Source organism: Cucumis sativus, chromosome 5 (assembly GCF_000004075.3).
Source record: "Cucumis sativus cultivar 9930 chromosome 5, Cucumber_9930_V3, whole genome shotgun sequence".
NCBI classification, from domain to species: Eukaryota; Viridiplantae; Streptophyta; class Magnoliopsida; order Cucurbitales; family Cucurbitaceae; genus Cucumis; species Cucumis sativus.
Genome location: NC_026659.2, coordinates 511274 through 538093, shown reverse-complemented (window position 1 = coordinate 538093; position 26820 = coordinate 511274). Strand labels below are relative to the sequence as shown.

General features: G+C 33.0%; 4 protein-coding genes and 1 non-coding gene across 6 annotated transcripts; 3 read left to right on the top strand and 2 right to left on the bottom strand.

The window, feature by feature from the left end:
* The first annotated feature begins 152 nt into the window (after positions 1 to 152).
* On the top strand, positions 153 to 2788 carry LOC101214411 (probable polygalacturonase). The gene is made up of 4 exons (XM_011656342.2): positions 153 to 305; positions 567 to 902; positions 1454 to 1826; positions 1919 to 2788. Exons 1-4 carry the CDS (start codon positions 273 to 275, stop codon positions 2623 to 2625), a joined length of 1449 nt encoding a protein of 482 aa, XP_011654644.1. The 5' UTR covers positions 153 to 272; the 3' UTR covers positions 2626 to 2788.
* A 783-nt stretch (positions 2789 to 3571) lies between these two features.
* Positions 3572 to 3662, bottom strand: LOC116404196. The gene has a single exon (XR_004217133.1). It is a non-coding gene; the product is annotated as a small nucleolar RNA SNORD96 family (small nucleolar RNA).
* A 1501-nt stretch (positions 3663 to 5163) lies between these two features.
* LOC101215465 (protein REVEILLE 6) lies at positions 5164 to 10010 on the bottom strand. Its single transcript, XM_004145852.3, has 8 exons — positions 9669 to 10010; positions 8768 to 8825; positions 8190 to 8313; positions 7909 to 8076; positions 7537 to 7641; positions 7245 to 7354; positions 7010 to 7069; positions 5164 to 5782 (listed from the first exon to the last, which is right to left on the bottom strand). The coding sequence occupies exons 1-8, from the start codon at positions 9869 to 9871 to the stop codon at positions 5675 to 5677; spliced, it is 936 nt and encodes a 311-aa protein (XP_004145900.1). The 5' UTR covers positions 9872 to 10010; the 3' UTR covers positions 5164 to 5674.
* A 4539-nt stretch (positions 10011 to 14549) lies between these two features.
* On the top strand, positions 14550 to 16080 carry LOC101215695 (heavy metal-associated isoprenylated plant protein 39). Its single transcript, XM_004145853.3, has 3 exons — positions 14550 to 14842; positions 14953 to 15028; positions 15481 to 16080. The coding sequence occupies exons 1-3, from the start codon at positions 14837 to 14839 to the stop codon at positions 15831 to 15833; spliced, it is 435 nt and encodes a 144-aa protein (XP_004145901.1). The 5' UTR covers positions 14550 to 14836; the 3' UTR covers positions 15834 to 16080.
* A 2245-nt stretch (positions 16081 to 18325) lies between these two features.
* On the top strand, positions 18326 to 23671 carry LOC101215938. 2 transcript variants are annotated; one of them, XR_004216910.1, is made up of 9 exons: positions 18326 to 18922; positions 20425 to 20519; positions 20688 to 20767; positions 20902 to 20943; positions 21088 to 21215; positions 21550 to 21730; positions 22173 to 22351; positions 22456 to 23036; positions 23360 to 23671. XR_004216910.1 is itself a non-coding variant. In XM_004145854.3 (8 exons), exons 1-8 carry the CDS (start codon positions 18471 to 18473, stop codon positions 22961 to 22963), a joined length of 1665 nt encoding a protein of 554 aa, XP_004145902.1. In that variant the 5' UTR covers positions 18326 to 18470; the 3' UTR covers positions 22964 to 23278. The 2 variants fall into 2 exon arrangements, 1 of the variants encoding a protein (XP_004145902.1); XM_004145854.3 differs by lacking the exon at positions 23360 to 23671 and having other exon boundaries at positions 22456 to 23278.
* Positions 23672 to 26820: the final 3149 nt, after the last annotated feature.

The window sequence follows — 26820 nt, the reverse complement described above, 5'->3', positions numbered from 1 at the left end:
ATTTGCTAAAATTAATTTTTTAAAAAAACAAATTGAAAAAACAAGATACTAAATTAAAATACATTCCTCTCTTTTATCTTTCCTTATACGTTATATTTCCCTTAAACAAACAATTTTAGTTTTATTCTATGTAAATCCATTCTTTCCAAAATTTCACCCTTTCAATGTCTTTTCTATTATTAATTCCTAACTTCTCCTATAAAAACCTTCCTCTCTAATTCAAAAAATATTCATCAACTCAAATCTTTACAATTTCTTCTCTCAATCAATCCATGTATCTTCCTCAAGATCCAACAAAAACTCATGTAATTTTCTTTTCTTTTTAATCTCTCTTTTTCATTTGTTTTTTCTTTTGTTGTTTCTCCCCTAATTTTCATGTTGATTATTGAAAATGATTAGTGGGTTTTTCTTCCATTTCCTCAAGAACAATTATCTCGAGATCGTTCGGAAATGTATCCTATGGAAAGATGAAAAAAGAGAAAACCCAAGAATCGTTTCTTTTTCTCTGTTAGATTATCTCGAGAAACAAACACATATTGAATGATATGTTTTTCTTTTTACGGCAGGATGCGGCGGCGAGAATCTCGGCCGTGATTTTACTCGCATTGCTGAGTTTAGCCACCGTGGAAGGTAAAAGGTCGTGCCCGACTAATTATTTACAAGTTCCGGCAATCAGTTGCCGGAAACACACGGCGTTGATTACAGACTTCGGCGGCGTAGGCGACGGTGTAACTTCAAATACTCAGGCGTTCCGGCGAGCGATTGAACATCTCAGCTCACTGGCAGCGGACGGCGGTGCTCAGTTGACTGTGCCACCGGGAAAATGGCTGACCGGAAGTTTTAATCTGACCAGCCATTTCACACTCTTTGTTCATAAAGATGCAAAAATTCTTGGTTCCCAGGTTTGACCATATATATATATGGAAATGCATCTGTTTTATTTTATATGTATATATAGAAATATAATCTGTCTGATAATCCTTATTTATTTGATAGTTTTAGTATTTTTTGGATTAATTTGATGTTAAATATATACTATTTTTCTATTAAAAGAAAAGCATACGAATCTTATTATATAGTTTGGATTGGAAAAGGTGATTTTGGAACAAACAGAAAGTGGAAATGTTCCAATGGCAAGAAAGTCAAGTTTAGTGTAGTACAAAACAGATGGTTTGTAGTGTTTGTTTTTTACTGAATTTTTCAAAGAATAAGTTTGGTAATACATTATTCTAAGACTACATACTTATGTGTAATCTTTTTGGGACTTTTTCTTTGAAATTAGGTATGAGTCATGGAGGATTCATATTTTCTTAAAATTGAAATTCTAATAAAAGTAAAATGGGTAGGAATTTATGGACTTTGATTGTTGGAGTCAAATTGAAAATGAGTATTGATTAAATCATGGGGGTTGGTGATTTGTTGGGGGAGCTAATTGATTTTGCGTAATCCAAAGGTGGAGAATGAATCGGAATGGCCACAAGTCGCACTTCTACCATCTTATGGGGTAGGAAGAGATGCTCCTGGTGGAAGATACAGCAGTCTCATCTTTGGAACCAATCTCACCGACGTCGTCATCACCGGTAACAATGGTACCATTGACGGGCAAGGAGCTTACTGGTGGGATAAGTTCCACAAAGGCGAGCTTAACTTGACACGGCCCTACCTGATTGAGATTATGTACTCCGATCAAATTCAGATTTCTGATCTAACTTTGGTCAATTCTCCCTCCTGGTTTGTCCATCCCATCTACAGTAAGAATGTGATTATCCAAGGTCTCACCATTCTTGCTCCCATCGACTCTCCCAACACCGACGGAATCGACCCAGGTTTCCTTCTTCAGACCCTTCAAATGGGTTATGACTTTTCTTCTTCTTCATCTTCCCTCTCCCTAATAATTCTTCTTTCTGTTATTTCACAGATTCCTGCTCCAACACTCGTATCGAAGACTGCTTCATTGTCTCCGGCGATGACTGCATTGCCGTCAAGAGTGGATGGGATCAGTACGGTATCAAATTTGGAATGCCAACTGAAGACCTCGTCATTAAACGCCTCACCTGCATTTCCCCGGATTCTGCTGGCGTCGCTCTCGGCAGTGAAATGTCCGGCGGTATCCGCAACGTCAGAATCGAAAACTTCACCGGAATCAATACACAATCCGCTGTGAGAATCAAAACCGCTCGTGGACGTGGGGGTTTCGTGAAGGATATTTTCGTCCGTGGAATGTATCTATCGACGATGAAATACGTGTTCTGGATGACCGGAAACTACAAATCGCATCCTGATGACAAGTTCGACCCCGCGGCGTTGCCAGAGATTACGAACATTAATTACAGAGATGTGGTGGCGGAAAATGTCACTTACTCGGCGAGATTGGAGGGGATTTCAGGAGATCCGTTCACCAATATCTGTATTTCGAATGTTAAGATTGGACTAACGGCGACGCCTAAAAAGTTGCAGTGGAACTGTACGGATGTTGAGGGATTCAGTAGCGATGTGGTGCCGCCGCCTTGTGCTCCTCTGGCAAAGGCGGGGAAAAGCGGCGGATGTGACTTTCCTGAGGATCAACTTCCGATTGAGAGGGTTCAGTTGAAGACTTGCTTTGTTCAAAATCCCACCGTCGTGTGAAGCATTTGATGGAATAAACTGTGTTATGGATTTAATTATTGTCCCATCCAAAAATGAAATGAACTCTATTTATAGAGATAATGTACTCATTTCCAAAAAGCTTTGTTTGAAATATCTATGAATATTCAAGTATCAAATATTAAACTTTTATCTTCTGCGTGAATATCTTCATCTTTTAGCAGAAAATTTACTATCATTAAGCTTCTCTAAAAGTCAAAATTTATAATTTGAAATTTATAACACCAAACTTATGATACCAATTAGAAAAGAAATGTCCAAAGAAATATGCAGTCTTTTCGAAACGATTGTATGAACCCTACCGAGAAGGGTAACAAGTAGCCTAATCTAATCTTAGTGTTTGTTGGACATTTAACCTGCGAATATCACCAACCCCAAATAATATGCCAAATCTGGTGACTTACAAGATGCATAAGCTTATTTGATGTGGCCATAAAGCAATTCAACAAATATTCAGTTTGGAACCTAATTACTTGGGACTGCTTTGATGATATCTGGACATGGACAGCATCGAAGGGTTGAGATTAAAAGGGAATTCCACACTTCACAGAATAAATCCAATCTTGTGAACTCAACCAAACTAAAGTTATATGTAGAAAAGCAAATTATAACATGATTACTCTAAGAAGCACAAAGAGATCAAGCTCTTGGATAAAAATACAACAAAGTGAAACGTGAAAGAGTCTGGAAATAGGAGTATATTTAATCATCAACCTGTATTACAAACTCTATTCCAGTTCTATATAAAACAGTTCAACAATCTATGAGATTTCATCAAGAAATCGTTTATATCATTAGGCTTTAACTCCTCTAAACAGAGCTTCCACAGTCGTAAGGTAAATCAATGGAGTCCGAATGGCTGGCAATAGTTCCCATTTCCAACACCTGCAAAAGAAAAAATGAAACAGAAAGCAAATACATAAAAGAGAAGCCTCAGATTATCGGATTTGACAGCAAGGCTTGAGAAGCCATTCAGTCCCGAAAGATGGTATTTTGTTAACCGATATCATCATCAGCAGATTACTAAAACATTAAGAATAAAATGTAGGTCTCATGGCCAATCCCAAGAAGTAAAAGCAGCAACGCTGCTCCACAAGGCAATGGAATATGATACCAACAGTCGATGGAGATTCCAAACAGGAGCCATCAACATCGACAATAATTTCTTTGTGACGTTAACTCCGGTAATATACGAACATAACGCGTTCGCTCCATATCTAGTAAAGGATTGGATCTATAATCCCCCATCACATAAACAAAATAAATAACACAAACATCACTAAAAGTTTAGCCATAGAGAAACTAAAATGTTTGTCTCATGGCCAGTCCAAAGTGGTAATTGCAGCGACGCTGCTCCACAAGGCGACGGAATATGAGACCACCCACAACGGAGAACGTCCTTAAAAAGGAAGTCCATCAACATCGTTAGGAATTTATGTGCGACGTTAACTCGGAACTTTGCAGATACAGGAATAATCTGCTTCCTTATAGTAAGAGACTTCCTCGCAGAAGTTTCCCGTCGCATATGTACACATTAACAAAGACAAAAACCGGAATTCAAGAACAAGAATCATCTCAATGAAACAACATAAAGATTAATCAAAGCAGATTACAGAAACGGAAGAGAAGAAAAACCCTAACACCATGAAGAAGAAGAAGAAGAGGTTGGAGGAGAATGAAGTTTGGGCCGTCTGAGTTAAATGTATAGGAGAGGTTGGAGATTGTAAGCCGTTGGATCAATTTTCTTTTAGAGAAAATCAATCTCGGCCTTAAAATTGTCTAGGGCTACACGCTTCCATGAGGTGGGGTTAAAATCGTCCATCCGTTAAACATTTTATACAACAGTATTTTTCGAAGTTTTTTTTTTTTCCTTTCAAGTAGAAACTAAAGAAATAAATTAGAGAGAAAATTAAGTTTTTAAGTATTTTTCAAGTAGATACAGTAAAATATAACTTTGAGTGAATTTAAAGTTAGGTCTATCGAATTTAAAGTTGGGGTTTATGTATTCTTCAAATTTCAAAATGAACATTTTACTTGATCTTTAACTTTAAAATTTAGAAAATACTTCATTGTTAACAAGAAAATACTTCATTGTTAAGAAGTTCTTCGTTAAAATGAGGATGTTTAAGAACGTGTTTAAATACTATCAATGGTAGGGTGAGGATGAGGATGTTTAAGAACGTGTTTAAATACTATCAATGGTAGGGAGAAAGGAGAAGCCATAAATTGATAGAGAATCATCTACGTTGTAAGCATCTTTTCTAATTATAATTCTTGTAGTTTTGTTTAAAGCTTTTAGTTTTGTTTAAAGATGATTAATAGCTATCATAGTTATCAACCCAGGCAAGGAACTATATTCAACACACCATTTTGTAATATAAATTCTAACATTTTGCAACAGTAAAAGATCTGTTCAAATAAAAATAACATAACTAAGAACACAATCATAAATTGGGCTTATTCAAAATTGTAAATTGCTTCATATAAACATAAGATAGGAACATCTATCATATGCAAAAATGACATGGGAAACTATCCAATCAAAATAACTTGATCATACAGTCATCATCATGAAGTAGGCAATGACCATTGGGTATTTTCCTTCAACTCAAAAGGTAAAAGCAAAAAAAGAGCAAGGAAGAAAAAGAAAGCATTGCTTAGGTTTTTACAAAACCGTTTACAAATAAACTGCCAAAACTTGAATACAGGGCTTCCCTACCTAACAAGGGCTATACAGCACTATTTCAAGGGCTCTCCATCTATACAAACAAAGGCCAGGACAGGATTTGGTGGTTATGTTATATACATAAGATGCATCATCAAAATAAACAGACCACATTAAAAAATATTTTATATATATATTGCAAGCAACCCCACAATATTGCATCCATACTTGGTGGCAAGTTATCGGTTTTTTTTGGGTCGTCATGCTTATTATTAGCATCGGGGTCAGCATTTGTGTTGTGTTTGTCTGAGGTGCACCCATGAATAGCAAGCAGCAATGCTGCCTTATCACCTCCTCCCGTGCCTACTAGTTGGATACCAAATTGGATTTATGATCATCGATATAGATGGGCTTATCCATATCGCCATGCCGAATTGGCCCTGAATCAATCTCATAGGATGAAAGCAACTTTTTCTGCAATGAGAAGAGCATGTGAGAAGGTCAATAATAACGATATTATTATCACCATCAAGGTTGATGAGAACCAAGAAGGAAGAAGCCAATCGCCATCCATCCCTTTTTATATTTTATCGTGAAGGGTTTGAGATGCAGAAATCAGATTTTCATGTAAAATGACAAAATATCTCAGTTTCAGAATGGAAGCAAAACGAAAAATCATAGAAATGTTGAATAATAACAATAACAATAATTATGTGCCTTAGTTTTGTGCGTCGTTCTCTTTACAACGAGTGTTTTGTAAAATAAATAAAAATTGACCTTACTAAAGAAAGAATTTGAAATTGTATAAAAAAAGGGAAGTTCAACTCCATGCATAATATTCTCCACATGAACGGCCAAAAGAATGTGTGTTTTAAACCTAGGAATAAACAACCTCACCATCATGTTTAATTAACATTAGATGGGAATGAAAACGAGAATTTTCCTGGGGGAAATAATTCTGCTGTACTACTATAGCTCCTAGTAATAAGTAAATAGATATCCCGATGTCTCCAACAGAATTTATCAACTAAATGAAAGGCAAGAAAATGAAGAAAAAAAAAATGCTGAATCAAACCAAATTATTCAGAATGGTTCGAAATGGACGGCCCCTAATCCCAAAAACAACCATGAACTGTCCCCAACTACCCAATTTATTTTGACATCCACAGGCCAACCAATCACAAAAGCCAGTCTTCAGAAACAGTCCTTAATATGGTATCAAACTGCTTCTCGTTTAAATACTTATAGGAATAAGGCAAACGAAAATGCATATGGCCTCAATAATGAAAAGGATTTGGCAGAAACAGGTAAAATTATCCTTCATTCCCCATACGAGAGAAAATGGTTTTCCTCTCTACACAGTTCCTAGGACACATGGTCCCAGAATCTTATAAAAAGAAATACTCTATGTTGTTGAATGGAAACCATAAAAGATATACTCTGTGATCTGTAACTATATCTGAGCATCTCGTAGAACGAAAGAAGAAATGGTAACATGCTAATTCAAGGGCCTAACTAGAATGTTCACAGCTTGCATCCTAGATATGTCCCTCAAAACAACATAGATGAAAATAAATGGTGGGGGTGGGGGAATTTCTTGAAGGCATCCGAGAATTTGTTATTGAAATTTTTTAATCAATCGTTCCCACCTACCAAAGCATAAAAAGAGTGAAACAACTACAGAGTATAATTGGTACTCACATGATCCTCAAAATCAGGACTGATCAGATTGATGGATAAGTTTCTCATCAACAGCAGAACCTACATGGAAGAGATGAAATATCATTTAGTCAAAACCATGCATATTAACATAATAATATATTTCTAAACCCCAGATGCGATGAAATTTCCTTACAAAAAGAAAAATGAAATTCACACAAAATCAACTAAAGCAACAATGTTACATAATAGAGAGGAAAGAAGGTGTAAATCATACAGTTTCGACATCAATTGGGTCCATCCTCTTCAACTTTTGCAGATGACCTGAAGCGTTCGGGTCAAAAACACTGCCAATGAATCTGTAAACCTGTGAGAAATCTGGCAAAACTGCACAACAAAAGAGCATGTAAGTATCAAGAAAAACAAAAATATACAAAAAGATAAGGATTGAAGATTCACTGCAACCATTTAAATTTTACAGGACCCCATACCAATAGTTCAAAGCAATATCAAACTATTTGCAAGGAAACAAAATTATTTGAAGTACATCAAATCAATAAGATAATTACCTCTAAGAGAATGATTGTTACTTCCTTGATCAATTGTTTCAACAAGAGGGCGGGCTTTTGAAGGGCTTTCAGTACTACTGCAACAATTATTTGCCGTTGTTGGCACTGCATGCACATATAAACCAAACAAAAACGTTACCTAAATAAACATTTAATGGGAATATTTAACGGTAGACTCTAGAGACGCAAAGAACTTCCTCACAACTCCTGATTCTAGACACCCTCATATCCTCTCCTTCCAAAATTTCCCATGCATGGTAGGTTTTTAAGCCATATAATTACACCCATCTTATCCAGAGTGACTAACTCACACTCTATGAAGTTGGGAAAAAAATTGTGCTTTCAATCCATATAATATTTAGCCTTTGATACCTTGAGCCGAATTGAGTGGCTGGACAGAGTTCACTGTCCAGGAAGGTACAGCCCCAGCAGGTCCCGGACATGTAAGTATTGAAGATGAATCTGGCCTTATAGTGTATCCAGATTCTACGGGAGGAGAAGTTGACTGCAAGGACCCTGGCACTTGAGAAGGCATGGCAACTGACAAAAAAGTACAATTGAGATTTGTGAGCCGCTGAAACAATATAACGAAGTGATACCAAGCACATTGAACAGAGATAGGTAGGGGGTGAGAAGTGTAGTGGAGAACTAACCATTTTTTGATGCCTTCTGAGGATATGGATGAGAAGCCTTCCTCTTTGGTCGTGGAGGGGGCAAATGCTCTCCACCTCCAGTTTTCTGAACTTTTAAGAAGTACTTTTGTGCATGACTACGTATCTGTAGGGGACATCACTCTTATCGTTTATCATTCATAAACTAAAATATAAACAGAAAATTGAACACACCACGTTGAACTATAACAATTGTTAGGCACTCATGAAATTTTAAATATAAAAATTGAACTCCCTAATTGACATAGTTCGGACAATTAACCCAGTAGATAACCTATTAAAAACTAATTGCTCGAAATATTATAATTGGATTCTCCATAGTTTTATGCTTACGAAGTTAATTATTCAATTAGTTTTCACTTGTCACGTTGCAAATATTCTTTTTTTAAAAAAAATAATATATAAGGTCTCTATTATGGAATATGATGTAAACAAATGTTAATTAGAACTACATTTTTTCTAATTATAAAACTTTAAACTCGTCACTTTATTTCAGAAGAGTTCAATCCACACTCCTAAAGGGAGTAAGTCGCAAATAACAGGGGTTTGGCATCAATTACCTGTATAACAGTTTTTGACCCAACAAAAGCTTCAATTTTCTTCCAGTCGCGATCAAATCTGAATGTACATTGACAAAAATAATAGAGAATCACAATTAAGGTACATGTCAATAAAAGCTCAAAAAACAAGCAGTAACCACAATTAAGCTCTCCATCCACCCAGAATCTCTTTTTCCAATTTTTAAATGGAGAAGCCACACATCATATTTTAGTCCATACATCAGAAGTAAGGTTATTTAGTGTCACAAATTAACTTCTCCATTAATAACCCTCAATACCCAGAATCTCTTGCTTTTCCACATTTTCGTGTGCCTAATAACACTCCAATTAACTACCCACAGCCTCAATATCCTCTTGCTTTTCAAGCTTTACTGATTGCCTAATACCGAGCAGGATCAATTATAAGTCCTACGTGTTGGGAGCTTGAAACATACCATTTCCTAATATAGCGACAGCAGTTAAACTTATCAAGAACAGTCATAAACCAAGTGGTGGACTCAAAAACCACCCAATTAAATAATTTTTCAAACGAAATTCGAAAACCACATGAACCCCAAACCCTTTAGCCCCATCAAAACTCTACTCAAATCCCCCATCATTTCCGTTTCAATAGAAATTACAAATCACACCTCCCAAACATTCTCCATCAATCACCCATACCCAATACCCCACACCTACCACTCCACCACAAACCCCCCACAAATTCAATCACAAAATCCCAAAATTAGGCTCCAATTCCCCACATTTTCAACATTTCCTTCACCACCAAGCTCCAACAAACAAACAAAAACCGAAAACCAAAATCCAGCAAAGAGAAACAGTGACGAAATTCAAAAACCCTAAATCAAGAAAGAACCCAATAAGAATTGAATGAAACAAAGACGAGAAAAAAAAAACGTACAGCTGAAGGGCTTCAAGGAACTTGTCGTGCTCAGGTTCAGTCCAACTCTCTCTAGACTTGGTAATTGTGTAAGGCTTACGAATCTTCTTGGACAAATCCTCAGACGCTGCCATAGAGGTGGCAAACGGTCCTAGTCCCGGTAACGCCATTCCTGATGGATCTAAGTAGAATCCCTCAGAGGGATTGGGATTATTAGACACCATTGATGAAGAAGAAGAAGGAGAAACAGTAGAAAGGGAAGAGATTAAGGTGTTTACGAAGAAGAAGAAGAAATGAAAAATCAAAGGTGTGTCGATAGAACGATAGTGAGAAGAAAAGAAAATGCGGCTATTCCATGGGCGGTTTCAGAATTTATAGATAAAACTTGAGTTCTTATCTTCTACGATTACTTTACGTTAGGTTCATTTAACCATCCAATAAATACTCGAAACGTGGCATTTATTAATTCATGATTTCCTTCGTCTAAATAATTTAAATCAATTAATTCATTAAATAAATAATTCTAATCTTAAACATAAATTAGTTTTCTTATTACAACCATTCTGTACATAAACCGAGTAAAGTATAAATTAATTTCGACATCAATTTTAATTTTCATCTACCAATTAGACTTAGAATAACTACATTAGTGTATAGTAGTGATTAGCAAGTGGAGTATGGAGTATGGTTACAAATGCATCTAATATTCATTTTCGTTAGGATTTAATAATATAATTTTTTGTTATATTTTATAAATATTTTCAATTATTATAAATTTTCTTTTAAGGTTTGTGACCAATATTTGTAAATATTTAATAATTTGTGATGGAATGTGAATTCATAAATATTTGGTTTTTTTCTTCTTAAAATTGTTTAAATCATGATTAGTGATTGTTCCATACAATTTTTCCACGGCAAACTTTGGCATATAGGGGTAAAAATAATCTAACATTTGGATCAACCACAATTTCCTTGATCTAATGCATATAACCACGACATGGTACATTAACAGGGTTAAGTTAATTGAAAACTAGTCTATATACTTTATAAAATGATAAATTTTAGTTTTATGACAACTTTATTAAACTATTTATAAAATCGTTAAAGTTACTTTTTGTTATAAAAAAAAATTTATTCGAATAACAGACTCATCACTCGTAATAATATCGCATGTTATTTTAACCGTAAATGTTTTGTCATTTTTTTAAAATAAAACAACCTTCGCATAGTTTTAAATTTAGAGTTATCTCTGCTCATATCCATATACTCTTTACTCTATCATTCTTCTCGTTCGTTAGTGTATTTCTAACAATTCATCAGTGGTCAAACATACCTAACAAACTCATGCTTGGAAGTTTAGAGGTTTAAATCTTCTCTTTTTACAAAGGCATTGTAATTAAAGTCGAATCAAATTTCGGGAAGAATAGTAATTTGTGAGTTTTAATCAAAGAATAAATATAGATAAAATCTAAATTTTTGCTTTATTTTGAAAATAGTTTTGGTCTAATTACCCTAAAATCTCATTGCTATTTATTTATGGGTAATTAAGTAGAAATAATAAAGAGAAAAGAGGGAGGTGTGTTGGGGGTTATGGTGGTGCGCGATGTAGGGAAGAGAAATGAGAAGAAGGAGAGAGAGCGGGGGGAAAGTCGGTTATAACGTGAGAGGTTGAATTTGAAAGTAACGAGGATGGGACACGTGTCACTTAATCACCCCTTCTTTTAACCTCCCTTTCTTTTTGCATTTTTTATGTTACCAATACAAACCTATGTATCTCTGTTTCTTTTTTCTTTCTTCCTTTAAATATCTTCATTGAACTTCTCAAATATTCAATATGTTAACTCCATAAATTTCAAAATAAAACTATACAGACTTCGTTACATATACTGAGTTAGACATCTTCATCACCACAATGATAATGAGAAAACTATAATTTAAATAACCTATCATCTAAAATTTGCTTTTAAAAGTCATTTAACCGACAACAAGATTAAGGTAAATGATGTTAATGTTGTTCGGTGAATTTTAATACGGTTCTTATACCTTTTGGATTTTAAATTAAATTTATTGTCTCTAGTAATTAATCACAGTTAAAAGATATTTTTCTTCGTTAATTCAATAGTTTTGAAAAATGTTATTCAACAATATATCTTTACTCATGTTTAAACGGTTAAAAGGTACATATTTAACTCTTGGGTGTTTTCTTTTTTAAACATCAAATGAGGATGTTAATAAGTTAAACCATATATGGTGATAATTATAATTTTTTTCTTGTTAAAGACTTTATATATTTGATATATATAAACTCTTTATCTTAATTCTTTCATGGCAGCTGATATGTTTGAAAATTTGAATTTTACACCCTTTTTATTTATAAATAAAACAATATAATTTTGTGGAAGAACTTTTATTTTCAACCATTCAATTTAAACGACCCAACATTTTTATCTTTTCGAAAGAAAACAAAATATTTCTTTTTTTTTCTTTTCTGAGAGTGCATAATTGAAGAAAAGTATCAATTTAGATATGTTTTGAGGGGCAAAAAAATCAACTTGTTATAAAGTTAATTAATATATTTTGATAGATTGACATTTCTACCCTTGACCTTCCTTTGTCATCTTTTGACCGTTGTACGTTTCCTTCCTAATCTCTCCTCTGCCCAAATATGTCACCTGACCGTGGGGTCACTTCCTTATTTGATTTATAAATTTTAATTTTCTTTCCTTCGGATCAATTATTTTTACCATTTTTTATTTGGGAAGACTTTAAAGGTACATTCATTGACCATAGAGTTTATTATTTTGTTTATAGGAATTGTTTTGATAATCCTATTGTTTTTCTATTATTTATTTTAAAAAATTAAGATCGATCATGAACTTGTTCGAACCCCTTATTTATAAATTTTTTTGGTGAAAATTTTAATATAAAAAATGACAGATGAATTCCAACGAATCACGTTATGTCATGTACCTCTTACCATTCAAATTATGATTATTAGTAAGTGATTGGGTCATAACTGACGTTCATGTATAAAGAATGACATCAATTACTTTTTTAAAAATAAAACCTTAGGTTGCATATTACCATGATCCCTGGTATAAAATTTCTCTAACTCTTGATTGAAACACTTCAATACATCAAATTGCAAGAAACACTTTTAATCAACAGCTCTCTATTATCACATAGTTTAGAACATCTCACAAAATTCTAATTATTATAAGATAGATAATTAGTCAATTAAGTAAGTGAACAAAATATTACGACGTATTAAATTAATAGTTATATTTTACTTAAATATTCTAGACTGCTCCCTTAACAAAATATGCCTCTATTTCAATAGTTTGTTTTGGGGAGATTTTAACACGTTACATGCACATAAATATACATGTGTGTAATTTGATAATATAATCCCCTCCTTTTTTAACTTCTACGTTTTCTAAACTTTATTGTCAAAATGATGTATTTAATTTCAACTCACTAACTAGTTGGAGAAACTTTCTCAATACGTCTTCTTAATATAATGTTGTACCCGTTTTAAGTTAATTTTCATGTACAATGTTTACCAAATAATTATTTTTAGGTGAAATTCAATTATGACAAACTCCACTATATGAAATTATATGTTATTGTCAACTACATCCAATGCATTTCAAACACACGTATAATTAAGATTATATTCATTTTCAAACTTTATGTTCTAAATATTTTTAATCTATTATCAATAAAATATCCAAACATTAGAAAATTTGTAAAAAAATAAACCACTTGATAAAATATTTACCATTTATAAAAAAATCAAATATAATGAAATTTAATCAATTGTTGTGAAATTTATTTTTTAGTGTTTATGTTTTATGAAAGGTAAATATTTTGTTTATTTATTTTTTAAAGGATCGAAAAAAATAAATGTCCAAACTCCATCATGAGATTATTTGAACTTAACCTCTGGAAGGTGAAGTACTTACCGAGAAAATGTCCAAATCAATCCCACACCAAAGTAGGAACAAAAACGAGTTTAGTAAACAAATTCTAAAAGTAAATATGAAAAATGTTATAATTAAACCACTCATTTAATGTGCGGAATAAAGTGTTTTGAGTTAAAATTGAAAAGGTTTGGTGCTTTAAATGTTCCTTTTAATGTTTGAAAAGGAAATAATATTCCCAATTAACCCTATTGTTTCTTTTTCAAACATATTAGATTTTAAGTTTAGAAATAAAACTATTATACCATTCAAATTCAATTTATAAATTAAAATTTTGTGTAAGATGTCAAAAGCTAATAAATAAATAAATTTGGAGTGTGAATCCGAACATAGTTTATTATTACGTGTATAATTCTCTCCCTCCTTTAAATTTTATAGCTATTTTGATTTGAGTACTTTTTGTGATTAATTGAAGTGTTAGTACTATTGTTTCTAGTACAATAAGAGTTGTGAAATTTGGTACATACATAATGTGTTATTTCATAACAGTGTTGGTTGAATAAGAAATTTGGATGATTTTGGCTACATCTCCAATTGGGCTTTGAAATCATTAGTTGAATCACACCAAATCATTGATCACTTATGCCCAAAGTATAACCCAATTCAAACTCATGGCTCATTTGATCATTAACCTTTTCATCCTCAACATACACTAACGTGGTTTAAACTAGAGACACCATCAGTACAATGAATGTTGATTCCTCTCCCCCACATTTACATTGGTGTTTTTCAATCAAAACTTCATCTTTTGTGTTCATAAATTTTCCTTTCGGAAAAAAGAATAGTTGACTTGATCTCTAATTAGCAGTTGACTCGACATTTCCAAGACTTCTTTCACAAACTTTTCAGTCATTGATGGCTCCAAAAGGTAAGAAAGCAAAAACCACTTGGCATTTAATTTCATTTGCATCAACATTCTTTGTTTTTCTTTCATTGCAGACTGAATTTTCCAAGAAGATTCCTCTTTTTAGAACGCTCTCTTTTTCTTTGCTTTGCTCATTTCCTTGACTCTTCATCTTACGACCTTTTCGTCATGACTTCTTCGTCACCTTCCTCAATGTCTCTCTTCTTTTTTCACTATAAATTTGGTTCATTCTCCACTCTTTTCTTTTCAATTCCAAACATTTCATCATTTTTCTTTCCATTCTCTAAGTTCTCTCAAACTTCCTCTTTGATTCTCTGTTTAAATCTCTCAAGCAAGCAACTATGAAGGTACGTACGACGTGTCGAGTTCTTTCTCTTTCATGGATTTGATTGGTTTCTGTTGTTGTTCCCTTTCTGGGCTTTTTGTTTTCTAATACTTTTGTTTGGTTTTTCTGCAGAAAGTTATCGTGAAATTGGATGTTTCTGATGAAAAATCTAAGCAAAAAGCTATGAGTGTTGTGTCTAGCCTATCAGGTATTCAATTTTCTTCTTCTTTCCATTCTCTATCCTCTCTGTTTCGTTTGACTTCTGAGGAAACAAAGGAATTGAAAATATATCATTCCAGTTTTTTGTTCAAATAAATTTTGTATGTGTTGATTCATTGAAAGAACTCGAACACTTCATGACTTGAAATACAAAATCAACCCCATGATCTCTGTCAATGGACTCTCTTTCTCTGTTCTGTTTTTCTCGAAATCAATAGAAATTTGTTCTTCCTTTTCTTTTTACATGGAAACTAAAAGGAACCCATTATTTCACAAGCAAAACAAAATAATTTTCTTTCATCCTTTTCCTTTTTCATGGAAAATAAAAAGAACCCCACTACTTAACAAGATAAACAAAAACAAACCCATATCTCAAAATCACTAATCTTTCTCTCAGTGTGACGATCTGTTTGGCTAAAAAAAATCTGTTCTTCATTGCAGGAGTGAACTCGATCTCAATGGACATGAAAGAGAAGAAGCTGACAGTAACAGGAGATGTAGATCCAGTAGTGATTGTAGGCAAATTAAGGAAAATTTGTCATACAACAATAGTTTCCGTTGGACCAGAGAAAGAAGAGAAGAAACCAGAACCAAAGAAAGATGAACCAAAGAAGGAAGATCCAAAAAAAGCAGCTGAGGAAAAGAAGAAAGAAGAACAAAAACTTGCTGAGCTCATCAAAGCTTGTCAACAATATCAAGCTTATAATTATCTCTATTGCAATCCACCAGTTTTCTACCCTCCTCCTAGATGCATTAGCATTGAAGAAGATCCAAATGCTTGTGTTATTTGTTAAAATCTCCCCCACACTCTCTTTACAAACAGTCCATTTCAAAAGGGTAATGATGAGTTTGGAGGAACATCCATTCCTTGGCAAAGTTCTAAACCTAAGATGAAATTCCACCCTCCTTTCCCCTTTCATATTTGTGTGATTTCATGTACCAATCCCCACCCCTTTTTTATGTATGGAAGATTGCAATTTGCTTCCTTCCAAACATGTACTGAATAAAGGATATCTATGCTACTCAACGTTTTATACCCTTTTCAATGTTTCCATATGTTTAGAAGTTCAACATCAATATGAGAACAAATCAAAGCAACGCAAAAATAGAAATATATACACTAAAAATCAATCAAAGCAATGAACATACATAACTTATCTTTTAAGTTTGATGTTTAAGTTGACTTCGAACAAGTCTCTTTGTAATGTGCCCTAAAGCAATCTATATCAAAGGTTAAAGATAAAGATCGAAGGAAAAAGTTAGTCACCTTTGAAATTAAAGCACTCTATATCATCATCACCCAAGAAAAACAAATTTGTACCATTTTTTTTTAGCCCAATAAAGAATTCTATAGATTAAATAGGAAATGCTTTTATATCTAAATAAAATATATTTGTATTTTGAAAATTTATTAAAAAACCACTCACAAATTCATTAGATCGACAAATTAGATTATACTATTTAGCCGGCATACAATGTGAGATCATATGATTTTGACAAACTAGAGCTAGCTCTTTATATATACAATATAGTTGTTTAAACGTCACTTTCTTTTTCTTCGTCCTTTTTAGTACAACAAATTAATGAAATACTAAAAAAAAATATGAACATTCAACCTCGAAGACTAACTATGAACTTTTGTTAACCACTCTCGAAAAAGATTTAAATAAGTGACTCGAAACTTTATGTATTTAATTTAGGCCAAACTTACCAATTTTGTCCCATAGTTTTTGCTTGAATAATCCCATTTTTCCTTTTTTCTTTTGAATGTGATTGGGAAAGAGCAATAATATTCAAAATAAAGTAGGAGTGATTGGTTAACTAATTGTTTATTAGTACTCTTAAGGTAAAACGAAATATACAAAGTTTGATATAAATTGGTTGAAACCTAATTATACGTTACTTCATCAAACAAAAACGAGATAATTAACTTAAAACCTAATTATACATGGACACATCTTATTTATATAGATTTTTCTAGAAAACAATATGAATTGAGATATTTGAAAAATGGTTAGGGATTGAATAATTTTTTAGAGGTGACATTAAATATAAGGCTAATTTGTAGTTAATTTATTTCCATATTGAAATGGACATGAGATGTATCCAAAAGATGCCGTCTTCAAAAATACAATTCCCTTTTTGTCCATATATATATAATTGAAATTTTAGAATCTCATTAATCCTAAGATTAAGTTGTTAATTTATAGATTAAGACACTCATCAATCATAACTTAAAACTTTTTTTTGAATAAGTAAAACGGTAAATGAAACTTCGGCCAATCACTCCATTGTGGAAAAAAGTGAAATGCTAATGTAAGTATAAAAAAACCTACATGATATTCAAAAGGTTGTACGTAGTTAGAAATTATCAATTGTGTATAAATATTTTATCAAACTATAATTATTACTTATGTGATTATATACTCTTGGAGAAGAGATCCTCGTGTTCAAATCTTCCTATCTCTTAGATCAATTGAATTAAAAAACCGACTTTGGTCAATTCTAATGACGTTTCCACTACGGATATGATTCATCAAGATTTTCTATTTAAATTGATTTGAAACGATGAAGAGTTCTAAAATTTTTGTTCCCAAAATTCTCTAGCGTTTGTTTCTTTTCCTGATTTAGTCTTCTTCTCCTGTTGAAAATAGTTTATTGAATAGTAGTAGTGCATGTTAAATCAACTATACTCATTTGGGCTTTAAATTTGAAATTCATATTTAATTAAATGGATTAAATGATACAAAGATCGTTTAATTTGTACGAGGTTAAAGTTTGATGTATGAGTCTAAAATTAACTTACAATTGTAGATTTTTTTTATCTTTTCAAAAATATTAGAAACTTAAATTAATAACTATATTAATTAAAACATTAAACTTTGAGATGGTATCAATTTAATCTCCATACTAATAGTTATTAATTTAAATTCTAAACTTTCACCAATGTGTTAATCTAAATCATTAATTTTAATGAATTTATCAATTTAAACTCTCAAATTTCAAACTTTCTCAAACTTTAAATTGATACAAATACTATAGTTGAGAGTATAAATTGATACATTTTTGAATGAGTCGTTATATCATTATGACAATTTAGATGAGCTGTGTTAGGAGTAATATTACATGTGGGTTTGGTTCATACTCAAACTTAAATTATAGTAATGTTGATTATTAAAACAAAACATTTGAAAAGTGTATGGGAAAGAAGAAAAATAGCATATGGTTAGATATTATATGATATGATGTAATATGTATAATACGAATTGGTTGGTTATGGTTTGAATGAAATTCATTTTATTTTTCACATAATCCTCATCCCCTTTTTCTTCGTCTTCTTCTTCTTTCGTCAATCTCTGTAGTGTCTCCTTCTCTCTGCCTAAGTTAAAAATGCAAACAGTCTGAAACAGCAAGGAATTTGTCAAGCTTTCATGGCTTTTCAGATTGAACCCTCCAGTGAACCCCACGAACAAAACCCACTTACTTTCATCACCCATCTCTTTCATTCTTCTACCTCAAATTTCTCAACCCTTTTCGCCAATCCTCAATCCATTCCCCCATTTCCCTTCCAATCCTCTTCTTCTAAGCTATGTATTCCAGTCGCATTCCCGCCCTCCCCAAAACCCCCTTTTCTTTCCCACTCAGGCTTTCACTCAATTCATTATGACCTCGATTCCCCCAAATCCGCGGCTGTAAAGGGTTTGTCGTCGTCGCCCAACTTTGACTCTGGTTTTCCGTCGACACTCAGGATTTCAGGCCTTAATTCCGATGGAAAAACTGGCGGCCCAGCGTTTGTTGGCCAGGTCTTCAGTATGTGCGACCTTTCTGGGGCTGGTCTTATGGCCGTTACGTCTAATATGAACATTCCTTTCGTTTCTAAGAGGTTCCCCTCCTATCTCTCTTGTATTTAAGATTGGCTCTGTTATTATTATTAGCTAGATTGAAGAGGGTAACTGCTGGTTTTGCTAATGGGCAGTCAATCATAGCTGTCTAGACTGTAAGTTATATAGACTATATGAGAAGTATTGCTCAGGGTGGGTCTTAGTTTTTTAGTTTACGAATATGTGATTGGGGGGAATGTTTATGTGATTCATGTTTGAGTAGCTTAAGTATGGATGAAAAAACTTTACTTTCATTAAGTAACAACGAAAGAATACGCACTGGAATTTAAAAAAAAAAAAAATGAAAATCCAACATAATGGAGCCAATCTAGAAGAAAGGGCCCGAATCAAGAGAAATAAGGTGAAATGGATAATACCGAAAGAGCTTAGGAACTGAGGTCAGGGAGATTTAAAGAATCTAATAAAGGATTAAACATTGCTATAAGAACTCTCATGCTCTCCAAAGGTTTTCCTTACCCGAAACTCTTACAAAATAACACATGCCGTAGCCTGCCTCAAAAAAACCCCTTTATCACAAAGGGGGATGGAGGAATAAGCTCCTCAATCGTCTCCCCGCAACTCTGAGAGTTGACAAAACTAAAACGAAACATCTCAAAGTAATCGCGCCAAGTTGCATGAGCAAAATCGCAACTCACTTCAATGATCTATGCGTAATGCATCGTTATGGAGAACTGCAGCTTCGTTTTGGAGAAATGGTGTTAAAAGGAGCATCTTTTGAATGATGTTGTGATGGTTAAGAGTTAAGACTATACTAATATGTACAAGTTTTTACAAAAAGAATTTAACGTTCTTTCATTTATGGGTACCTTGAGAAGACTGGGGCTAAAAAACAAGACATTTTCTCCTCCTTGCCCACAAAATCAGTTAAACAAACTTGAATTTTTATCTTCTTCTTTCATCCATTGGAGCTTGCATATTTGTTATTCGTAACCTTCTGTAATTTGTTATCTCAAAAGTTCACCTTTGAGATTTCTTATCGAGCAACTACTTGTTTTTACCAGATTTTGATTGCATAACTCCAAACTTTTTGAGAATGGAAAGACTTACCCACCCATAACGGCAGTCTTGCTCCAGAAAATTATGACATAGAAGAATACGTGAAAGCTATGAACTGAAAAAACTAAATGTAGGACCCCATAAAAAGTTCCCAGACTCCGACAGAAGTTACGCTTTCTTTTTTCAACAAAATTATTACCCACAATTTGGGGGTGGCGTGGCATGCTGGTCTGTTCGAGTGAAGCTGGCTTATAATATGTTGCGCACAATCTATACCAACCGAATACTCAATATCACTGTGGCATTTGCATTACCAGCTAGGCGTGTTGGTTTAGTCCTTCTTTGGATTTCCACTTTCGCTAGATTAATTTTAGTCGCTGAAATTGAAGGAAAGAATGGTTACAGTTTTTCTATTAAGTAGTAGTACTGTTCTGAGCGAATTATCCTTTCAAAATTCCTTCTCTTATTTGTGATTCCATTCTTTTAGAACTGAAGAGTGGCTTAAGAAGATGTTCTCAACCATTACTAAGAGTAAAAGAAATGCCCCCATATTCCGCTTCTTTACTGATTTAGGTGATGCAGGTATTTGCTCCTTCTACTCTTTATCTTCGTTCCTTTGGCAGTAATTATGTGATTTATGTACTTCTGGACTTTCTAATGCATTTGGAGCATAGCATCTTTCTCAAGTTTGTCATTGTTTTTTTTAATCTTTTAGTAACGTAATATTAACTTCTCAATTTTGCTTCTTAGTTACATATGTTAAGCGACTAAATATTCCAAGTGCTGTGGTGGGGGTATGTCGTCTTGATTTAGCATACGAGCATTTCAAGGTACATCTAATATTGGTGGGCCAATTCTAATTTGTTGGTAGTAATATATTTTCCAAAATCTGATGAAGATTTGCTTCCTTGTTTCTGGGCATCGTCTTCCATGTTCTAACTTCTAAGGTTACTTGTACATGCAGGAAAAACCTCATCTGTTTCAGTTCATTCCGAATGAGAAACAAGTACGATTTTCTTGTCTGAAGCAAGAAAATTTCATTAATACAAAAAATATTTAAAGATATTGTGAGCATCAAGCATGCTAGTCAGCTAGAACGTAATGATAGTGACTCATGCCCTTGGCCCTTGAATGCTTTTCTAATGTGTAGGTTAAAGCAGCAAACAAGCTTCTTAAAGGCCTACCTCAAAATGGTGGAAGCAAAAAGATTGATGGCGTTCCTGTGTTCAGTGCTCAGAACTTGGATATTGCAATAGCAACTACCAATGGGATAAAGTGGTGTGTCATCTTCTCTTTCAATTTTTTTTAAAAAATTTAGTTTTTACAGGAACCAGCCATTTCTCATGTTAGTTATCCACTTTTTGCCACTTTGAGTAAGTACATTGTTGTTGTTGTGAAGTGCAATCATTGACATATCTAATCATAAGTTCATATTGTCTTCAAGAACCAAAAGGCATTCTTTTTATACTTATGACTGTTAGAACGGCTATTGTTAGTATTTACTAGTTTCTTTATCCATTAGTTCAGTAATTTTATGAACTTGTGATATTTTCGTTATTTTGAAGTTTTTCTCTGCATATTTTATCTTCAGTATTTTCATTTTGTTATTCAGGTACACTCCTTATTTTTTTGATAAAAACATGCTCGATAATATTCTTGAAGAATCTGTTGATCAGCATTTTCATGCTTTAATCCAAACTCGGCGTTTGCAGCGCCGGAGGGAGATAGTTGATGATAATGCAGCAGCAGAAGTTCTTGAAGAGATGGGCGATAGTTTGTTGGAGCCTCCAGAGGTATGATTGTTAGATAGTGTTGGTGCAGTTTCTCTCCCTATGTTTGTGATTATAGCCTCACATCTCCCTATTTTGTAACTCTTTCGGGCCTACTTTGCCCTCTTTTGATTTCATACATCACTGAAATATTGTATACATGTTTCTCGCTGAGAAAGAATACTGTAAATCGTGATTACAAAATAATTTAGGGTAGGGTGAATGTGCAATCCACCAAGAAACTGTACGTATCTCACTAATATAAAAGGGACCAAAAGGTAATAACTTATAACCTTATAATATTTTAAAGGGAGGGGTTTTGGTAACTCGTTTGGCTTTTTAGCAGGATAATGTCTTATTCTCCTACTTTTATTCACTCTGAGTCCTCTGAAAAACTATTATCCTGGGATTGACTATTGAGCAGTATTCACCTACATATGTCGTCTCACATATTCTTTCTTAGTAGGTTCAAGAAGTGATGGATGAGATGGGCAATCCTGGAATACCCTTGAGTGTCATCTCTAAGGTTGCTGAAATGCAGCTCCTTTATACCGTTGATAAAGTAATTCTTGGAAATAGATGGTTGCGTAAAGCTGTTGGTATTCAACCCAAATTCCCTTACATGGTCGACTCATTTGAGAGAAGGTGTGTGTTCGGGTTTTCCCAATTATTACATCTCTTCAATACTTGGTGTCTCAACCAAACATTTTAACTAACAGCTTTGATGCAATTTACTTTCTTTGTTTCAGGAGTGCAGCTTCTCTCCTAAGAATCCAAGAGTCTGCTAGTGGTCTTACCAACTCTGAATCAGTGGAGGAAACCAAAGAGCTTCAGTGTTATAGTTCATCACCTCTCAACACTGAAGATAATAGGGAAGCCAATCAAGAACCTAAGCAGCATTCCTTCAATCCTTTTAGAAACTGGTTTGGTCATCTATGGTCAAAACAACGCCAAAGGGATGACTTCTCTCAGGAACGTACAAAACAAAATGTGCAGATAAGTCCCTTTCTCCCCAAAATAACAATGGTGGGTATATCTACTGGTGACTCAGGGCACACGAGTAAAGCCAATTTAAAGAAGACAATGGAAGATTTGACTAGAGAACTAGAACATATAGATCAGGGAAATGCTGCTAGTCATAATGAGTATGAGTTCAACAATGAAGAAAGGGATCCATTATTTGTTGCAAATGTCAGTCATTTCTCCTCGGGCTTGTCAAAGGCAGGATCGGCACGGTGGGTTCGAGGAAATGATTAAAGGACCTTTCCAATGTCATGAATCCGAACTACTCTTTTTAACAACTCCAGTTTTCCCAGATGCTGAGAGCAGGGTATGAAGTTATGGCATACTTCCCTTACTGGGTGTAGTTTTTTCAATTTGCCAAATGTAAAATCAAACTGACATTCATATGCCTGTGTATGGTAGTTGCTTAGATAGTTTGAAAATGTGGTATATGTGCTGTATCAACAGAATGAAAAGTAAAAGAGGTAGAAGGAAAAAGTCTCTCTTGTTATTCTTTTCAGACAATTTTGAACAATAATGAAATGGATTTTTGGGTTTCAAAAGAGAGAAGCTTTAACTATTGCTTGCTTTTCATGATCTTCAACAAGTCATAGGATGAGTTGAGTCTCTGACAGATCAAATTGATTCTAGATATCAACAATCATCATAACAGAAGCAAGCAGAGAGACAGAGAGACAGAGAGAGAGAGAAGCTGCAGGCTGCTGCGTGTAAGTATTACAAATCTATTTTTTGTCTACACTTGTTTCTCTTTTCTCTAAAACTTACATGGCTCTAGAATCGCAATGATTGTATGTTCAACTTCAGTGGTCTGTCTATTCATGTGGAATTGGAACTGTTATGTTATAGCTTCTTTCTTTAGATAATGGATTTGAAAGAATCTATACTAAAGATTAAGAGGGATATTGCTTCCTTTTTGTGGCCAAGCATTTACTGAAATTGCTATGCATATGAATTATGATGGGTTTGTTCTAGTTTTGGTTAGAAATTGATGGTGTTGGATGCAGCAAAGAAACAAAAATTGCCATATTTAAGAGGGAGAGCAAAAGGCAAAGCAATGATGGGTTAAAGAATGAGGTATGGGATTGATAGTGGGTTTTGCTTTGTGGTTTTAATGCCTTTCTTCCATAGTGTTTTGCACTTCCTTCCACATTATGAAGTGTTAATATTGACACATTAGCCCCTCCTAGAAAAGATATTGCTATCATTGTATTAGGAGCTTATAGTGTCGTTTCTTTTTCTCTTTTTTTAATTATAAATGGATTTATGTCATGAGTCAGATTAGAAGTACTTTTTGTTATGAACCTAAGTAAATTAATGGGGTAAGGCTAGTTGAGTTGGACTAAGTGACATGTTTAACAACTTAATTTTTGAGTTGTTTTCTAAATCTCTATGATAGTATTGAAGGTGGAAGATGTTTAAAATTAATGTTTATAAACCAATTCAATTAATAATGGTGTAATTTATTTTTTACACATTCCAATAATCTAAAGTGCCTTCTTACTTATTCCACCTAAGTAGAAAGTGGACATTTATTTATTTTTCTAAAAAATGCCATTTTGGGATATTTATATATATACAAATCAACAAACTTTTGATGGGAACATTATGGTGAATTACTAAAAGAATAGTTTAGACATCAAAATAACATATTCATCAAGAGCTTATAGTTTTCTTTTCCTTTTCCTTTTTGGTAATGGCTTGACTTCTTTTAAACTAAAATAACAATAACAATAATTCAATGTGATTAGAAGTTTGACATAATAACTTTGAATGATAGTTATGCAACTAATATATATATAATGATTTAGAAAGGTGGATGATAATGATTTCCAATTCCTAAAAACTTTGGTACTCTCTAGATAATACATGATCACTTCCAATTCAATTATCTTAAATTTATGAAAATTTTAAAGATGACTTTGAAATGATGATAGGTTAGTTATACTAAATTAATCTTTGTAACCATATAGTACTATACCTATTTGATAGAGCTCTCTATACTATTACTAGCTAGATATCCATATAGTTGAGATTAGCTAGCATTAGCTAGGGTTTATGACTTCAATATCCAATTTCATTGCTCTTAATTGATTAATTTGCCGTCGTATACTTATTGAATCAGAATAATTACTATATTTTATGTTGAAAAATGGAGTTAATATAAGTTAATTGTGCAGTAATTAAATTATAATTGATTGTTAAAACGTGAGTTATATATACCTTTGAACCCTTCAATTCCATTCAATTTAATAACTTTTCATTAACCACATACGTCTAGAGAGTGGGTGCCATTTAAAATCTTGATTGAATTGGTGGTTTACATCGTTCTAAGATCGTATTGTCATAATTAAATTGTTCTAAATTTTGATTTTGATTTTAAAATTTTCTAGTAAAGATTTTGGTAGTGGTAGCTATTGGTTATAGGAAGATAGTTATAGTAAATACTAAAGGTTGGTGAGACATATATATATATATATATATATATATATATATCCTTCAATGTTTCTAAAGAGAGAATTCAACAAAATGGAATCACTTTTTCAAATAATCATACAATATAACTAACACCTAACCTTACTGTTTTTTTAATTTGTAGCTCATTCTAACTATGTGTTCTTCTTCCATCTTTATTTTAATGAAAAAGTTGAAAGAAATTACAATTTAAAATTCAAAAGGTGAAAAAGAAATGGAAAATTTGAAAATGGAAAGAAATCAGCAACACATAATTATGAACAATATAATATTGTAAGTATATATATATATATATATATATATATATATATATTTGTAGAATTTAAAGAAAATGGAATCTCTTACAACAAACTCTTACAACATTGACCTTTAGGAGAAAATGACTCTACATTGCATTAATTGATAACAAGACAATGGAAACATACCAAACACAAAACAACCCCAAGACTCATAAATAAGTATTTCGATTCTGGGTTTTAATTCCAAAGTTTTCCATTGCCATAAGAACTCTATATACTCACACATTGTTTTGAAACCATAATATATAGATACATATAATGAGTTTTTTTTTCTCTCTAACCTAACAGGAAAGATGGGTTTAATAATGGAACCAGCAACAGTAGTCGAAGTAGAACTGATCCCACCTTTCCCCCAAGTGAAAACAGACTAATTAAGACTATGTATATATATATATATATATCATTGATTCACCACATAACTGAGTGTATACAAACTGCATAACATATGGTATATATTGAGGTAAAATTAAAATTAGGCAGCGTTAAAAGTTGCAAAGATTCCCCACATCAAACCCCCATTTATTTAAAAAAAGAATATTTTCTTCTTCTTCTTCTTCTTCTTCTTCCTCTTCTTCTTCCTCTTCTTCTTCTTCTTCATTATTTTGAGTACATTAAAAGAGCATCTTTTTCTTTAATTAAGAAGCCCATTTTTCACGGATCCAGATTCTCTTCCCTACCACACACTCTTATAGTAATAACAACATCATTAATTTTCCTATCCCTTTTTTTAAAAATATATAGTTCAGAAATTTGAAGTATTTGTAATTAATTTTGAGAGCCATAATATGAGGAGAAGAAATTAAATAGTTTTCTTTTACCTTAATGAGGAGGAACTATACGTTACCATTGTCCACAAAAGCAATTACAAAGAAGACAAACCACAAAATTCTCCTCAACAGTTCCCTTTTTTGGATATACAATGAACCAAAAACACTTCTGGGGATCTTTTTCTAAGGGATAATCACTAACTTTTTCCTTTTTCTTTTTTGAATTTTAACTAAATTGATTAGTGAATTGCGAGGAAAAAATAGTTAATTACTGGGAAATCCATATATATATATATATATATATATATATATATATATATATATATATATATATAAGATATAATTAAACGTTAACCAATATTTACATTAATCATTAACTTGGTTATTTTGGTAAATGGAAGAAAAAAATAGAATGAAATACATTAATGGGTTTCTTATCCATAATCCTAATTAAGGAAATAAAATCCAAATTGCCCATAAAAGAATATGAATATATATATATTGACACGTAAAGTTACATCCAAGTTTTCCTCTTGATTTTATATTCTTATGT

Bases quoted from the DNA above. Each gene is read 5' to 3' on its own strand.
- LOC101214411 (XM_011656342.2), top strand. From the start codon at position 273: ATGTATCTTCCTCAAGATCCAACAAAAACTCAT. The intron at 306-566 runs GTAATTTTCTTT...TTTTTACGGCAG, and splicing joins AAGATCCAACAAAAACTCAT to GATGCGGCGGCGAGAATCTC. The intron at 1,827-1,918 runs GTTTCCTTCTTC...GTTATTTCACAG, and splicing joins CACCGACGGAATCGACCCAG to ATTCCTGCTCCAACACTCGT.
- LOC101215465 (XM_004145852.3), bottom strand. From the start codon at position 9,871: ATGGTGTCTAATAATCCCAATCCCTCTGAGGGATTCTACTTAGATCCA. The intron at 7,642-7,908 runs GTATCAAAGGCT...ATGTGCATGCAG, and splicing joins GCCACTCAATTCGGCTCAAG to TGCCAACAACGGCAAATAAT. The intron at 7,355-7,536 runs GTAATTATCTTA...TTTGTTGTGCAG, and splicing joins TAACAATCATTCTCTTAGAG to TTTTGCCAGATTTCTCACAG.
- LOC101215695 (XM_004145853.3), top strand. The intron at 15,029-15,480 runs GTATTCAATTTT...TCTTCATTGCAG, and splicing joins TGTTGTGTCTAGCCTATCAG to GAGTGAACTCGATCTCAATG.
- LOC101215938 (XM_004145854.3), top strand. From the start codon at position 18,471: ATGGCTTTTCAGATTGAACCCTCCAGTGAACCCCACGAACAAAACCCA. The intron at 20,944-21,087 runs GTACGATTTTCT...TCTAATGTGTAG, and splicing joins TCATTCCGAATGAGAAACAA to GTTAAAGCAGCAAACAAGCT. The intron at 21,731-22,172 runs GTATGATTGTTA...CTTTCTTAGTAG, and splicing joins GTTTGTTGGAGCCTCCAGAG to GTTCAAGAAGTGATGGATGA.